Here is a 16,411-nt window from a genome sequence, read left to right as displayed (position 1 = left end):
CACTGTCCACTCTATTAGACACTCCTGCCTTGTCGGTCCACCTTGTAGATGTAAAGTCAGAGACGACAGCTCATCTGCTGCTGCACAGTTTGTGTTGGTCATCCTCTGGTCCTTCATCAGGGGTCACAGGACGCTGCCCACAGGACTCTGCTGGCTGGATATTTTTGGTTGGTGGACTATTCTCAGTCCAGCAGTGACACTGGCATGTTTAAAAACTCCAGCAGCGCTGCTGTGTCTGATCCACTCAGACCAGCACAACACACACTAACACACCACCACCACGTCAGTGTTACTGCAGTGCTGAGAATGACCCACCACTCAAACAGTACCTGCTCTGTAAGGGTCCATGTGGGTCCTGACCACTGAAGAACAGGGTAACAGAGTATCAGAGAAACAGATGGACTACAGTCTGTAACTGTAGAACTACAGAGTGCAGCTATACAGTAAGTGGAGCTGATAAAGTGGACAGTGAGCGCAGAAACGAGGAGGTGGTCATGATGTTACGCCTGATGTAATTTTGTTTGTTTTAAGAAATGTGCTTGAAACCAGCCAAACTATCTGCCAATATAGGGTTAGGCACCGGAACAGGGTTAGACTCTGGGTTGAGGTTAAGGTTAGAGTAAGGGTCAGGATTAGAGCCTCCTGGTCTATTCATTAGATATTTTAGTTGAATGTAACTTAAGTGTCTATGAACCATCTGAAGTGGACTATCTAAATAAAGTGTTATCCTAAATTTTACGTTTTTTCAGCTATTTTTTTGTGCAGAATTTGTATTTCATCACTGATGGAACAGCTTTACAGGAGAAGGAGAAAAGCTACATCCTGTTATCATATAAAATGTTTATGAGCGCACTGCTTGATACCCGAGACTTTGTTTTGTGATAGTTTTGTTATAACATTTTGTGCTAAAACCTATTTTTTGTATAAACTGTTACTTCAGGATTACTTCAGTGCTTCCTCTCAAAACCGCATCTCACCCGAGATCAATGCAGACAGCGCTCAGGTGCTTTTGTAGTGACTAAACTATTTTTTTGACTTTTGCACTATTTTACTATTGTCAGCCTGACATAAAACCTTATAAGACCCATGTAACTTCACTGGTCACTTTGGAGAGCAGATAAAATGGTGACATTTGTAGTGTAGAGATAAGGACGTCTGGTTCCTACTAGTACAATGGTCAGCAACTCTGACTCTGAATTTCTCTAGAAAGGCGCATTTCACACTAAACCACTCTGAAAGACTGTTTAAATCGGGACTATCGAAGGAGTCAGTCATTGGGCAAAATCGGTGGAGCTCCCCTTTAATGCTAATGGAAGTTAATGTACCAAATATTTCTTCCGAGTAATTTTGGACCATTTCTAGTCGTCCAATCCTAGCAAAATATTCACACAATATAAAGGGTAGCTGGCGTTTTCAAATGATATCAAAAAAATGAAAAACAACAAAACTGGAGATCATCGACAGTGCCGATTTATTTATAAAAACATAAATATAAAGTGTGCCATAACTTTTACACAAGCCACATTATTAGTTATTTTTCCCCCAATATGTTAAATTCAGCAAACAAACAGTAACTGTGCATTAAAATGTGCAGAAGTGTGTCTCTGTAGACGGTGTGTTAAGTTATTAGTCTCCAAACAAACGTCATTTGACCAAGTCGCCCAAACCTCTGCACACTGTACGGACTCTATCTACACGTGATAAGAATTCAGTTCTTTTGGACACGATCACCTTCTAAAAGTTCTCGATCAGCTTCTCGAACAAATCCAGGAACTTCTGTCTCCTCTCTAGAGACGCCGTCTCCATTTCTGCTTCCGCCGATTTTTCGCTCTCTTGGCCAGAGTCGTCCCGGTCGCCCTCCTGCTCACCCACAACGCCCCCCCGCTGTCTCTCCAGGGCAGCACGGTTCCTTTCCAGCTTCGCTCTATCCTTCTCCATCTCAGCCCGCTCCTTCTCCAGTTGGGCGCGCTCGTGCTCCACCGATGCTCGGTCCCGCTCCACGGCGGCCTTCTCCCTCTCCAGAGACGCCCTGTCCCGGTCCAGAGAGGCCAGTTCCCTCTCCATCCCGGCCCGCTCCCTGTCCAGCACCATCTTCTCGCGCTCCAGGACCACACGTTCGCTCTCCAGGGCAGCCCGGTCGCTCTCCAGCAGGGCCCTTTCTTGCTCCATCTCGTCCCGGTCGCTGCCCGCATCCACCCGGTCCCCCGACAGCCTCGACTCATCTCCCTCCACGAGGAACTCAATCTCGCTCTGGTACGACTCCCGCCCTCTCTTCCTGGGCCTGTCGGGGCGGAAGTCAGTTTCGTCACCGAGCGACAAAGTGGACACCATAGCTTCGCTGTCCTTCAGTCGGCCCTCCATGGCGTCATCCATGAGGGAGAACCACTGCCAATTGGTGGGATTCACCGTAACGCCGGGCGGTGGGTTCTTCATTTCCTAAAAGATGAGAGATGCCATTTAAAATTCAAGTGCCAATCAGTTTCTACAGCTCCACTTACTGTATAGCTGCACAGTTACAGACTGTAGTCCATCTGTTTCTCTGATACTCTGTTACCCTGTTCTTCAGTGGTCAGGACCCCCATGGACCCTCACAGAGCAGGTACTATTTGGGAGGTGGAACATTCTCAGCACTGCAGTAACACTGACGTGGTGGTGGTGTGTTAGTGTGTGTTGTGCTGGTGCGAGTGGATCAGACACAGCAGTGCTGCTGGACTGAGAACAGTCCACCAACCAAAACTATCCAGCCAACAGCGTCCTGTGACCGCTGATGAAGGACGACCAGCACAAACTGTGCAGCAGCAGATGAGCTGTCGTCTCTGACTTTACATTTACAAGGTGGACCGACGAGGTAGGAGTGTCTAATAGAGTGGACAGTGAGTGGACACAGCAGGCTGGGCAGTATGGCAATATATACTGTGATCGTGATAAATAAGGTCACAATACAGAACAATATGCTTCTCTGAACACATCATCTGTACTCATAGACCAGCTGCCTGTTTCATTATAAACACAGCAAAATTATTCCTGTTTAACTGCATTTAGAGCAACACAGCAGCATTTCAAACCATCCAAATGTTATCTAACCAGTTAATGCCATTCAATAAGACTTAGTATGTTTTATGTGCAACACAGAACATTAAAAAGCGGAATAGTATAAAAATCGGGATTTCTAGGCACCTCTGTCAAAAACGGAGATACAAGGTTTCGTTCTGAAGTGTTGAAACCCATCGTCACTAATCGCACAGTGACAGCTGGGATAGGCTCCAGCGCCCCCGCGACCCAGAAGGAGAAGCGGCTTAGAAGCTGTGTGTGTGTGTGTGTGTGTGTGTGTGTGTGTGTGTTTCTGCCCTTTCCACTGTGTGAACATTTCATAATGAAATGATCAGCAGAAATGCTCCAAAACGGCTTGGAATAAAACTATTTTGCATTATTTTACATCATAGGTTGATACTGTTGTTGCCATTTCCAGTGAAGATGCCGTTTTAGAGACGCTCGTTTTTCTTTAGACGGTGATGATATATTCCTCATGTTGAATTGCACTGACAGGATGTGCTCATTTTTGGCTAAAATTTGGGGAAAAAAGCCACTAAACTTTAATGCAAACACCTAAACATCCAGTCTTCATCTACTTCACGCATGTGGACTCCCTGACAGGGAAGTGTGTAGCAGATGCAGCACTGTCAGAAGAGCAGAGGTCAGAAGTTAGGGCTATACAAGGCATGACCTGGGATGGCTCTATCAGTCTGAATCAGACTCCAATAATCTCCTACCTGGTGAAGTTTGAGATGCACTGAATTTCCTAAAGAATCAGCATTAAGTCAACGTGAGATCAGATACAAGTCTTTGGGGACTTCTTGCCGTACAGCACCCGGCATGCATCTTCACCACCAATGGATTTTGAATGTATTTAATGGATAAATGTTTTATACCAAACACTGCTATAAAACAAGGTCGGAGACATCAGGCAGTGAATTCATAACACAGTAGTAACTCTCTGTGAGGGGGCTTCTAGAGGTGGACGTCTGGTTCCCATCACCACCACTCTGAACAGACTGTTTCTCTAGAGCAGAGCGTTTCACACCAAACCGCTCAGAATGACTCCGTTTACAGCTTAACAACTGAACTGTGCAGATATTTGAGTTTTAAAATATAGATTTTATAACAATACACTATATTTTGTTACTGGAACACGTGAACAATACAGATTTAACAGGAAAAGGAGACCTGAATAAGTTTTATATCGTATAAACTCATTATACAATACAGTATATTAATAATAATACACCATTTTGTGGCCTCAACATAGTAAATTGTGTCCTTAATATAGTAACTAATGGCTAATCAACTAATTTTCTCATTCGAGGAGGGGGTGGGGTCGGACTTGCCAAATTAAACATCCTCTCAGAGAAACTCTGGGCAGCCCTGGTCTACCTCAAGTGGACTTATAAGCCGACTACTTTATTAAACGGGTTATGTTGATTTGAGATGCTCAAAATTTCCTAAAGAATCAGCATTAAATCACTGTGAGATGAGAGATTCACTCTCCTGGTTGCAGCTCCCTCTAGCTGTGCACAAATGAAACTGCAATGTAGTTTTTTTTTTTAGTAACATAATCTGCAAAATGCATATCTACTGTTATACTAACCTCTTAAACTCCTCGGGACCACCGGTGGGTCCAAAACACTGTCATGTTCTCCATAACGTTCATATTCCATAAGCTCCATTCAGAAGCTGGGCGTCGTGTGAGGCTGTAGCTCTTCTCTCCAGTCTAATAGACGGTGATGTCATTTTAAACCCTTATAATAAAAGAAGCTGAACTTTGTTTTTCTGCTGAAAGTCGACCTGTTTTTCCCCAAATCTGGGCTCTAAACTATAAACAGACGGCGTCTCTTCAGTGATCTGCTCTGGAAACATCACTTTTAGAAAACAACACAAAGAGCGGCGGAGATTTTTGGCCTTCAGCAGTGAATTGGAAGCGTATAGTGACATGTGGAGATCATAAAACACGTTCTGTTCATTTGAGGGGGGATTTAAACAAAAGAAATAAATGAAATAGAATCTGCCTTCATCTCATACAGTTAATTATTAATTTGTCTTATGATTTGGTCACAAAAATTCAGATGGAAAAACCAAAATATACCCTGGAGAATAAGAGGCTGGGGAAACGAGGGGCTGGTCTGAGAAACGTCTTTAAGTGCCGTTTTCTCACTCTGTTTAAATTCTAGATCTTTTCAAAAAGGGTTCTACATAGCACTAAAAAGGGTTCTTCAACAACCTCCAGCACAGTCTCCATCAATCTGAAGAACCATTTCACCATGCAAAGAATCTTAGATCATGCACAGGGTTCTGTGAGTGTTCATGGTTCTATATAGAACCATTTTCTTTACTAGAGAACCCTTGAAGAGCCCTACTTTTTATATGTGTAGTTTGGTTCAGTGGTGGTGATGGGAACCACGACTGAAACACAACTAATATATATACACACTACATTCCCAAAAGTATTCAGTCTCCCATCCAAATCATTGAGTTCAGGTGTTCCAGTCACTTCCATGGCCACAGGTGTATAAAGCCGAGCCCCTCGGCCTGCAGACTGCTTCTACAGACATTAGTGAAAGAATGGGTCGCTCTCAGGAGCTCAGTGAATTCCAGCGTGGTACCGTGATCGGACGCCACCTGTGCAGCAAGTCCAGTCGTGAAATTTCCTCACTACTAAATATTCCACAGTCAACTGTCAGTGGGATTATAACAAAGTGGAAGCGATTGGGAACGACAGCAACTCGGCCACGAAGTGGTCGGCCATGTAAAATGACAGAGCGGAGGGAATATACACATATATATGGTAATAACACTATATTTTGCTACTGAAATCCCGGGCGGGGCCTCTCTGTGTGGAGATTGCATGTTCTCCCCGTGTCTGCGTGGGTCAGTCGTGGGCTGGAGGTTAGGGATCCAGCCTCGTGACCGGAAGGTCGCCGGGTCGATCCCCAGAGCTGACAGCACATGACTGAGGCGTCCTTGAGCAAGACACCTAACCCCCCAACTGCTCCCTGGGCGCTGTGGATTGGCCCACCGCTCTGGGCAAGTGTGCTCACTGCCCCCTAGTGTGTGTGTATTCACTAGTGTGTATGTGGTGTGAAATTTCCCCGTTGTGGGACTAATAAGGGTCTCTTAATCTTAAATACTTTATAGTATAAAGTGTTTGTTTTCTCATTAGAGGAGCGAGTGGGTTTGGGAAACTCTGACTTGCCCAATCAAATGTCCTCTGAGAGAAGCTCTGGGCAGCCGTGGTCAACCGCTGCATTTTTAATCTGATTACTATGATAAACGGATTTGCGTTTATAAGCACAGTGAACAGTAAAAGCTCCTCTTTGACTGCAAGCGGGATGACGACTCACCTTGTATTTCTTCTTGAGATTTTCCCACTTCTTTCGTGCCTGGCTGGTGGACATCTTCCTCTGGATTCCCATCTCTTTCAGGATGGCCCTGCCACACCCACCACAGCAAAACGACCGTAAAGCTACTGTAATTACTCGTTATCTTTGGTGGATGTGTGCGAGTCTGTGAGTGAAGCGTGCAGACTGACTACATTACCTCCAAGCAATGACTGAAGTGTTTCTCTTTCCAGTGAAGAGCGCATCGTTAGCAGCCCGTAACCTCACAAACTTCACCAGTTCGGCTTCGGACACTGGAAAACAAACCAGAACAGTTAACGCTGAAGCTTAAAGGGAAACTCCGCAGTTCTTTCAAATGTTCTGGATAATTCAACCACTGAGGTGTAAACAGTCATACGAAGCCTTTTTAACATGAAACGCTCGGTTCCGGAGAAACGCACAGACTCAGAACTCTTTACAGTGGTGGTGATGGGAACCAGGGGTCTCCGTGACTACAACACACATATAGCCACTTTATTTACCACCCAGAGCCACTCAGTCTTTGGAGATTCGAGAAATGTTTCAGGCATCAGGAGCTTTTAGAGGTGGACGTCTGGTTCCTATCACCACCACTGTGAGCAGCTCTGACTCGGTCAGTTTCTCTAGAGCAGAGCGTTTCACGCCAAACCGCCCTGAACGACTCTGTTTACACTCAATTCAATTCTGCAGAAACTTGGGAAAATGTGCGGAATTCCCCTTTAGCCTCCACAATAGATAAAAAGGCCAAATTTATTTATTTATTTCTTCTTGAGTTTATGCTGTTTTTATAATTATCCAAATTCTCAGATTTTTATTTAATTATTTTTTTATTTTTTTTTCTGAGGACTAATTTTCTTTTAGTATTTGCTGCCATCGTGTAGAGGGAGGACAACAAATTGCAAACATACAAGCAAATAAAAACTTCTGAACACTTCTCCAGATCTTCTAACTTGCCACCACTAAAGAAACGCTCTGGATGAATAAAGTGATTTAAATTGACAGCAATAAGAAATCAAAGCAGCGGTTTCCTTAAAACACTCACGCACATTTCTACTCAATTCTACTGTTACAGAAACACAAATCCCACCCACCGGACCCCCAAGCTGACACGGTCACAAAGAGTGGACAGAAATTTATATATTGAGGCCATGAGTTGTGAGAAACTTAACTTGTGCCCTTAATATAGTCATTTCGGGCCTCGGTATATTCATTTCCAATATAGGAATACTTATAGTATTTTGTGGCCTCAACATAGTAATTTATGGCCTTAATATAGTATTTTGTGGCCTCAACATAGTAATTTATGGCCTTAATATAGTAACTAATGGCCCTCAATATAGAAATACCTGACCACAATATAGTATTTTGTGGCCTCAACATAGTAATTTATGGCCTTAATATAGTATTTTGTGGCCTCAACATAGTAACTAATGGCCTCAATATAGGAATACCTGGCCATAATATAGTATTTTATGGCCTCAACATAGTAATTTATGGCCTTAATATAGTATTTTGTGGCCTCAACATAGTAATTTATGGCCTTAATATAGTATTTTGTGGCCTCAACATAGTAATTTATGGCCTTAATATAGTAACTAATGGCCTCAATATAGGAATACCTGGCCATAATATAGTATTTTGTGGCCTCAACATAGTAATGTATGGCCTTAATATAGTATTTTGTGGCCTCAACATAGTAATTTATGGCCTTAATATAGTATTTTGTGGCCTCAACATAGTATTTTATGGCCTTAATATAGTAACACCTGACCGCAATATAGTATTTTATGGCCTCAACATAGTAATTTATGGCCTTAATATAGTATTTTGTGGCCTCAACATAGTAATTTATGGCCTTAATATAGTATTTTGTGGCCTCAACATAGTAATTTATGGCCTTAATATAGTAACTAATGGCCTCAAAATAGGAATACCTGGCCATAATATAGTATTTTGTGGCCTCAACATAGTAATATATGGCCTTAATATAGTATTTTGTGGCCTCAACATAGTAATTTATGGACTTAATATAGTATATTGTGGCCTCAACATAGTAATGTGTCCTTAATATAGTAACTAATGGCCTCAATATATTAATTTATGAGTTTAATATAGCAATTGGTGGCCAGATATATTAATTCGTGGGCACGCCTTATTAAAAAATGAACCAGCATGTCACTTCAGGGGCTCCGTAGTCGTCAGTAAGCCGCCGGTGATGAGCGCGCGTTTAAGGTGGACTGGGTCCTAAAACAAAAAGGGGGTCTCTCTGTTTCTCGGCCCGAGTCCGAGACCCTCGGCGCGGCTAAACACGCTCCAGCTCGGCTCCCGGGCGCCGCCGCAGAGCCGCTGGCGGCCGGGCTGCGGTGAAGCCGCGGCTCCCGGGCGCCGCCGAGCCCGGACTCGAGCCCGGACTCGAGTCTCCTCCCGAGTCTACTCGCTAGAGCTGCTAGTCAAGATGGCCGCGTCCGCTTCGGTGAGCGGCGCTGAAAACGCCGCTGAGCGCGGTACTCACGCTTATACGTGAAGTCCGGATTTATCAGCATGTCGTCGTTCTCCTCGGGCGGCGTCTGCACGACATACAGCGCGTGGTCCATGTTACAGAGCCTCGCTCACTCGCGGTGCGAAGTGGACGAGTGCGGACTCGAAGGGCACTTCGAAGGAAATGGAGGCGCCTCGCTTCCGCCTTTTCGAGTGCGCGCTCCACACGCGCCGGACTTCAGACGCTAAACGCGATTAAAATGCGGGAGTTTTAATTTTTTAACAAAGAAAAGTGAATTTAGGGCAACACGAAAAGGCCACGAGGCACACTTTTATATTTTATATGATTTTTTTTATTCATGAATAATACAAGAAATACAAACACAAAATGTTATTTTGGCCCCAGATGTTCTAAAAAATACATAAACAAACAAATAAATAAAAGCGACTTTTTCAGTCGCAAAACGTGCACAGCACAGGAGATGATTTAGGCCCCACAGGTTTAAAAAAATAAATAAATAAAAAAGAGGGACTTCTTTTTCATATGTATGAAAAAGAAGTCCCCTTTGATTTTATACATACATACATACATACATACATATATATATATATATATATAAATAATTGTACTTCTTTCGCACTACTGTTGCTTTTTTGTTCATGCCTGCGACTCGGAAAGGATGGGAAGGATACAGTGTTTATGAAAAACCTGTGGTGTTATGGCGAAATATCAGCGCGGTTAAGGCGCCTCTCAGCCAATCAGCTCGCGCAGCCGGAACTAACTGTTAAACTATACTGTTTACTATAATAGTAAATAGTATAAAGTATAGTAAGATGTAACCACAGACCCCAGACCACAGACCCCAGACTCCAGACCTCAGACTCCAGACTCCAGACCACAGACTCCACACCCAAGACTCCAGATTCCAAATTCCAAATTCCAGACCCCAGACTCCAGACCTCAGACTCCAGACCCCAGACTCCAGACCTCAGACTCCAGGCTCCAGACTACAGACCCAAAACTCCAGACCAGAGACTCCAGGCCGCAGACCACAGACTCCAGACCCCAGACTACAGACCACAGACTCCAGACCCCAGACTCCACACCCCAGACTACAGACCCCAGATTCCACACCCCAGACTACAGACCCCAGACTCCACACCCCAGACCCAAGACTCCAGACCCGACTCCACACCCCAGACTCCACACCCCAGACTCCAGACCCCAGACTCCAGACCCCAGACTCCACACCCCAGACCCAAGACTCCAGACCCCAGACTCCACACACAAGAATCCAGACCCCAGACTCCACACCCCAGACCCAAGACTCCAGACCCCAGACTCCACACCCCAGACCCAAGACTCCAGACCCCAGACTTCTGCCTGAACATGTCTGTCTAACACCGAGAAGCAGGGGGAGGCAGAGAGTTTTGGGGGGAAAGGGCGACAATGCGTCACAACGTCGAAGTAGAATAACGACGCATGTGATTGACTGCCGCTTAAATTACGTCACACCTGCATGGTTTCATAAAAGGCGGCCGCTCGTTTCCGCCCACATACGTTGGAGCAGCGTCAACGGCCCGAGCTGCGCAGTCACTCGGCTTCTCTTTAAACAAGAAATATTAACGATAACCACAAATAACTGAGCGCTTTATTTTTCTTCCACTTATTCGCTTTCGTTGACCTCCGTTATCAGCCGTGTCACAGCGAGCCGGACTGTTTTTAGGGCGGTATTTGTTGCTATGTGCGTCGAGGCGATGCCAACGGAAGAGAAACGGCAGCGTGTTGATCGGCCATCGTGCCCCAGGTCCAAGAAGAGAAGGCTCGTGTATGTGAACCTACTGAAAGCGGCAGTTCGCAGATATACGGCTCTGTGGGAGGCGAAGAAGCGACGGAACCGCCGCAGGTCGCCCCGGGTGTGTGGCGGGCAGCCCGGCCTGCCGTCTGGAGCAATGGCGCCGAGAAACACGACGCAGTACTTGATGGAGCTCGTCTACTCGGACCTTTCAGAGCGGGGCGAGTTTGACTTTTCCAATCTGAGTAACGTTAATCGGACACCTAGTCGGGAGGAACCTTTCTCTCCTCATAGTGTTTATTCGTCTCTGTATTCCGACGACGAAACTATGGACTTCCAGCAGCGGGACTTCGAGGACGTGTACTTCCTCCACGAGCTGTGACGAGACTTGCCGAACGAGTTCCGAGCGCCGAAGGCGGAGATAGCCGAGCAGCCGAACCCTGAGACATTGTGTTCATATGTGCGTAAATGCTGTAAATCTTTATTTAATGCTAATCTGTTGAATCATCCGCTTATAAAAGTCACGGTTTGGGGGTCCCCCCTCCTCTGTTTCATTGTCCTGTTGTATGTACGCACTGATTATAAGGGTTGGCTCTCCTTGTCTCAGCAGTGCGTCGACGTGTCGCTGCCTACACAGAGCGAGAGCCCCGTCCAGGCCTGGTCAGACCACGTGGCCAACAGGTAAACCTGTCCCTCCTGCGGGTGTCCACGGTCAGTCTGCCCCGTCCAGGCCTGGTCAGACCACGTGGCCAACAGGTAAACCTGTCCCTCCCGCAGGTATCCATGGTCAGTCTGAAGGTGTTGTTCATGGTCTGTTGCTTGCCCATCAGATTCCTGTGTTTAAGAGCCTTTTACAGGTCTGCTGATCCCCCTCACTGGAGGCTTTCAGCTCAACGTGGTCTGGAGGAGAAGCCAGGCTGAAAGGCTCCGGGTCATCAGGCTGGGGGTAAACTCTCTTTGCTGTGGTTTTGGCTTTAATCCAAGTCTGTTGATCGTTAACTGAGGTTTAATGGGAGAAAATGTACATTGCAGGATTTTATGCCTTGTTTCATATACATAATGCTCTTGTTTATTCAACTGAAGATTAAATAAACTTATTTTTTTTAACCTCTGCTTGTTTTCTGTGATCTGAAACTTGGGGGATGGAATAGATGGACCTCCAACGGCTCGATGAATAAAAGGTTTGGCTGCCATTCAGTGCTTAAAATTAAACGGCAACACGTTTTTCAACACATCCAGAGTTTTAACATTAAAACAAGTGTTAGCATCACCCATATGTGCATGTGTAGCTGGAGGTAGCCCTCCACCCTAAACGTGTGGCGATGGACTTCGGATTTTGTCCAAGGGTCCTGATCCGGCATTTAGGGATATTGAACTTCAGATAAGTTCTGGTTTAGTTTCTTTATAATGACACTTGACTTTAAACCACTGATTTAAAACTCCAACATTCAGTGTAATGCTTTATATCTGGAGTTCATACATGCGTAAATATTATTATACATTATATGAGGGTTTTAAAAGCTCCACCTTTTTGAAAGGGGAGTAACATTGACATGGTAAATGTGTTGGCTCTGGTTTCTTTACAGTGGTGGTGATGGGAACCAGGGGTATCTGTGTCTACAACCCACATTTAGCCCTTTACTATCCAAACCACCAGTGAACCTACAGGAGTGTCACACAACTGTGGTCAAGTTTTCTTCAGGTACCGTTTTGCCTTAGCAGGCCCTTCAATTACTACACTGCCAGTTATGTGTTGACCTTTTAAGCCAAAGGTCAGTCATCTTGCGGGCAGCTTACAGCCATTGAATGTAAGGTCCTTCTATGACCGAGCTGTTAAAGGTGTAAAGTGCTTGACTGTCTGGTTCCCATCACCACCACTGTGAACAGGAGCAAACCACCCTGAGCGGCTTCAACCGTTTACGCAGAAAAGCAGCCGTGAAGAGGATTTGGGGAAACGGTATGAAAGTGTGGAGCCCCTCTAAGGTGACCCTTTTTAATAAGGCATGAAAACTTAAACTTGTGGCCTCAATATATTAATTTGTGGCCACATCTTATACAAATGATCTCCATGTCACTTCAGGAGCAGCATGTTAGTGCATAGGTGCTAAAACCGAGTAATTGGGTCGTTCAAGTGAAACAGTTTGGAAACCCTGGCTTCACGTCTCGCTGCTGGTATTACCAACACGAAGATCCCAGTGGCACCATCCTTAAAGCTCATGTGCCGAGTGAGATTAAGAGCCGTATTTCTCAGCAAGACTACGTCAAGAGCAGTTTCTCCTGTATGCAGATCATTTTTACGTCAGTTCCTATTCATCTGTTAAAGGGGAACTCCACCGGTTTTGCAAAATTACTTAATTTAATGGTTTAGATGTAGATAAAATAGTTCGGAGTGGTTCGATGTGAAATTCGCCTTTCTGGAGAAATTGAGTCAGAATTGTTCATCGTAGTAGGAACCAGACGTCCGAATGTCTCCGCTACAAATATCACCGTTTTATCTGCCGTCCTAAATGACCGGTGAGCTTGTGTCTCTTAAGACACACCGGGTTTTATGTCAGGCTGATGGTAAAATTGTTCTAAATTTGGGTGTTTTTTTTTTTTTTTTTTTTTTTTTTTTTTTCTCTTTTCTTAGTCAAGGTAAAATAAACTGGTAGGCCGAGCAGCAAACAGTTGACACCAAATTTCGTTTGCCCTGGGTTCTCCTGCTTCGGCGCCGGCGGGTTCAGTCTCTGGCCCAGTCCTATTTCACCCCTCACCCATACTCCTCAGCCCATAGCCCTCTGTTTTGCATGTTCACGTCTAGGGGTAGGGTGTCCTTAATTTGAGAGAGAGGGGTGGGGCGAGGTGTTGGTGCTACATGCCCCTCCAATCTGAGAGACGAGAAAAGGCGAAAAACCCGGCACGACGTCTGAACAAGAGACCAAAGAAACCCACGAATGTGAGAAGAACCTGGAGAGTATCTGACTTCGGCTTCAGATCACTGAAGAATTAGTGGGGGGTTGATGATAAATAATTGCCCCCCTCTTTGAAGGCGTATGATGCCCTAAATGTAACTAAAGCCCAGCAGTGAGGAGCTGAACTTTCCCCTCCTCTGTGGTCACTGCAGACGGGCAGGGTCGCCTACAGAGCGGCGCTGGTAGCTGTTTTTATTTTTATTTGATTATTATTTGAGTGTTGTGCCACTTCGTAATGCAAGATTTCAATCACTGCCCCACTAACTCAGTTCCAAGGTGTTAGGGTGACACTGAAAAACAAGGGGTAGGGGTAAAAGGAAGAAATGGGACCGGGCCTCAGTCTCTCTCCTTTAGGCCGTGGCTCATTTCTGTGTTCCTTTTCAAATTGATGTGTCCTTACGGCACTAAACTAAAGCTGCTGCTGTCGTTAGGCGTGTGGTCAGGTTAGTACCTTTGGTTTTGGGAGGAAATGCTGAGCGAGAACTTCACAGGATGTAACGTTAAGAGCTATTAAGCTCTTCGGACGGCTGGTTCCTGCTGCTGCAATGGTGAACAGTTATGACTCGGCCAGTTTCTCCAGAAAGAGAATTTCACACCAACCCCCCCGAATGATTGTATGATCTAAATCATGGTAATTTTGCTGAATCAGTGGAGTTCCCCCTTTAAAATTCTTTTGAAGTGCTGTAAGTCACATGTCAGTGTCTGTTTTCTGACACGTGACAAGTTAGAAAAGACAGAGGATCCACGTTAAAAACAGAGTCGAGGAACGACTCTAGTCCAGTTTTGTGTCCCTGGCGTTTACAGATATGTTCCACTTGAAAATGTTAGGGTTACAGATTGTTTATATTTTAATATAAAACAAGTTATTTGAACAACGGCACCTCCTTGTTTCACCAATTCAGCAATATTGGTCTTTTAAATCAGTCATATGGGAGAACAAGCACCACAGAAGAGCTTTTAACTGCAATAATCTATACATGATTATGAAATATATAATAAATGACAAATATAAAATATATAATGGAAGTCCCCCAGGAGTCGAGTCACTGGTGTTAGCAGCAGCACTGCTGTGTCTGATCCACTTGTACCAGCACAACACACTAACACACTACCACCACGTCAGTGTTACTGCAGTGCTGAGAATGACCCACCACCCAAACAGTACCTGCTCTGTGGGGGTCCATGGGGGTCCTGACCACTGAAGAACAGAGTATGAGAGAAACAGATGGACTACAGTCTGTAACTAGAACTACAGAGTGCAGCTATAGAGTAAGTGGAGCTGATAAGATGGACAGTGAGTGTAGAAACGAGGAGGTCATCAGAATTTTATGCCTGATTGGTGTGTGTGTGTATATAATGATGGTGGTGATGGTAAAAAGGTTCTTCAGACTGAAGGTGTTAGGTGCTGTATGTGGACTGGCGATCTGCCCAGGGTGCATCCTGCCTTCCACCTGTCTAATCTAAAGAGTTTCATCATGAAATTGTTCAGTATAGCCTCGCAGGGCGGCGTCCAGACAGGACGTTATAAATGAAACTCACTGCCACCAGGTGGCGCCACAGACCGCAGAGACCACATGTACATTTTCAACCTTTACTTGCGCCTCTCTAAATGAATTTGAGAGGCCTGACAGGCGAGGCAGGGTCAGATAAGGCTGTAACTCTGGTCTGAATGGTGGGACTCTCTGCAGTCTGCTTTAATCCACTGACTCTCAATCGAATGAAAGTTTTATTTACGCAGCACTTTCTACAGCAGCCTTCTTCACAAAGCAGCTTTCCAGAAACGCAGACCCCAAGTGAGTAATCTGAGAGTGACATCGGCGGAAAAAAACAGCAGAGGAACCAAGACTCAAAAGGTCAACCCGTCTTTCCATTGCAGGGGTGTCCAAATGTTTAGTAACCCCTTAAAACCCCAGTCGTAGTACGTACTAAGGCTTATTATTCAGTATAATAACATTGGACCTGCTATTGGGTCCTGGCCATTTATGGGGTCAGGAGGACAGATTATATCATAACAAAGCCGTTTATATATATATATTATAGAGAGTCATAACAGTTTTGCATTTCCTTGTAATGCTGGTGATGGGAACCGGAGGTCTCAATGTCTATACTTGCCAAAATATTATTAATAAATGATTTAAAATATTAATGATCAAAATCTGAGAAAATACTGATGTTTAGAGCAATTAATATTCATTGAACTGCTGAATTTGCTCTGATAAAAAGTTGCCGGGCTCACATCCCCTGAATGTTTATTATAATGTAAATAATTTTTAAGGATGATTCTCCTAAAATTCCTTATAAAGGAATAGCATGAGACAAAATATGGAAAAAAACATCCCTGCAGACTTCACTGGAACGCTGAAAGTGAGTCTCCTGAAAGGAATGGAAGCTGTAATAAAAGTAAAGCCTGACACACTGAAATGATCATATGCTTTGCTTTGTAGAACCAAAATGGGTTCTATTGTTTTGAATATTTTGAAGCTTATAACAATAGAATAGCCTTTTTTATATAGGGGTTATAAGGGTTTATATATATGTAAGATTAGTAAAGACAGTCAAAAGGGAGGAGATTTAAGGGAGAGAGGAAAATGGGGCAACAGACATCCTAACACAAACTGCACCAACGCAGGGCACAAAACGGAGATGTTGTGTAATTGTAACCTTAAAACTTGTCGCTGTTGTCGGAACAAAACCTCGTGTCTTCAAAATGGGAACTTTACAGGAGAAGGAAACGACATACTCAACTTTTAATGTACGCCAATGGAACCAGACGTCT

The 16,411-nt window shown here is 44.6% G+C and overlaps 2 protein-coding genes across 2 annotated transcripts; one reads left to right on the top strand and one right to left on the bottom strand.

The window, feature by feature from the left end:
• Positions 1-1,448: 1,448 nt before the first annotated feature.
• Positions 1,449-9,087, bottom strand: si:dkeyp-38g8.5 (uncharacterized protein LOC568385 homolog). The gene is made up of 4 exons (XM_017711293.2): positions 8,923-9,087; positions 6,592-6,685; positions 6,396-6,483; positions 1,449-2,436 (listed from the first exon to the last, which is right to left on the bottom strand). Exons 1-4 carry the CDS (start codon positions 9,002-9,004, stop codon positions 1,735-1,737), a joined length of 966 nt encoding a protein of 321 aa, XP_017566782.1. The 5' UTR covers positions 9,005-9,087; the 3' UTR covers positions 1,449-1,734.
• LOC108435443 (extensin-like) lies at positions 9,073-10,290 on the top strand. Its single transcript, XM_017711288.2, has 2 exons — positions 9,073-9,101; positions 9,735-10,290. Exons 1-2 carry the CDS (start codon positions 9,073-9,075, stop codon positions 10,288-10,290), a joined length of 585 nt encoding a protein of 194 aa, XP_017566777.2.
• Positions 10,291-16,411: the final 6,121 nt, after the last annotated feature.

Source organism: Pygocentrus nattereri, chromosome 1 (genome assembly GCF_015220715.1).
Source record: "Pygocentrus nattereri isolate fPygNat1 chromosome 1, fPygNat1.pri, whole genome shotgun sequence".
Lineage (NCBI taxonomy): Eukaryota > Metazoa > Chordata > Actinopteri > Characiformes > Serrasalmidae > Pygocentrus > Pygocentrus nattereri.
This window is presented reverse-complemented; position numbering and strand designations above follow the sequence as displayed.

Excerpts from the sequence above, each read along its gene's own strand:
- si:dkeyp-38g8.5 (XM_017711293.2), bottom strand. The coding sequence starts at position 9,004 with ATGGACCACGCGCTGTATGTCGTGCAGACGCCGCCCGAGGAGAACGAC. Across the intron at positions 6,686-8,922 it reads TCCGGACTTCACGTATAAGC|TGTCCGAAGCCGAACTGGTG; the intron begins GTGAGTACCGCG and ends TTTGTTTTCCAG. Across the intron at positions 6,484-6,591 it reads ACTTCAGTCATTGCTTGGAG|GGCCATCCTGAAAGAGATGG; the intron begins GTAATGTAGTCA and ends TGGGTGTGGCAG.
- LOC108435443 (XM_017711288.2), top strand. The coding sequence starts at position 9,073 with ATGGAGGCGCCTCGCTTCCGCCTTTTCGA. Across the intron at positions 9,102-9,734 it reads CCTCGCTTCCGCCTTTTCGA|ACCCCAGACCACAGACCCCA; the intron begins GTGCGCGCTCCA and ends ATGTAACCACAG.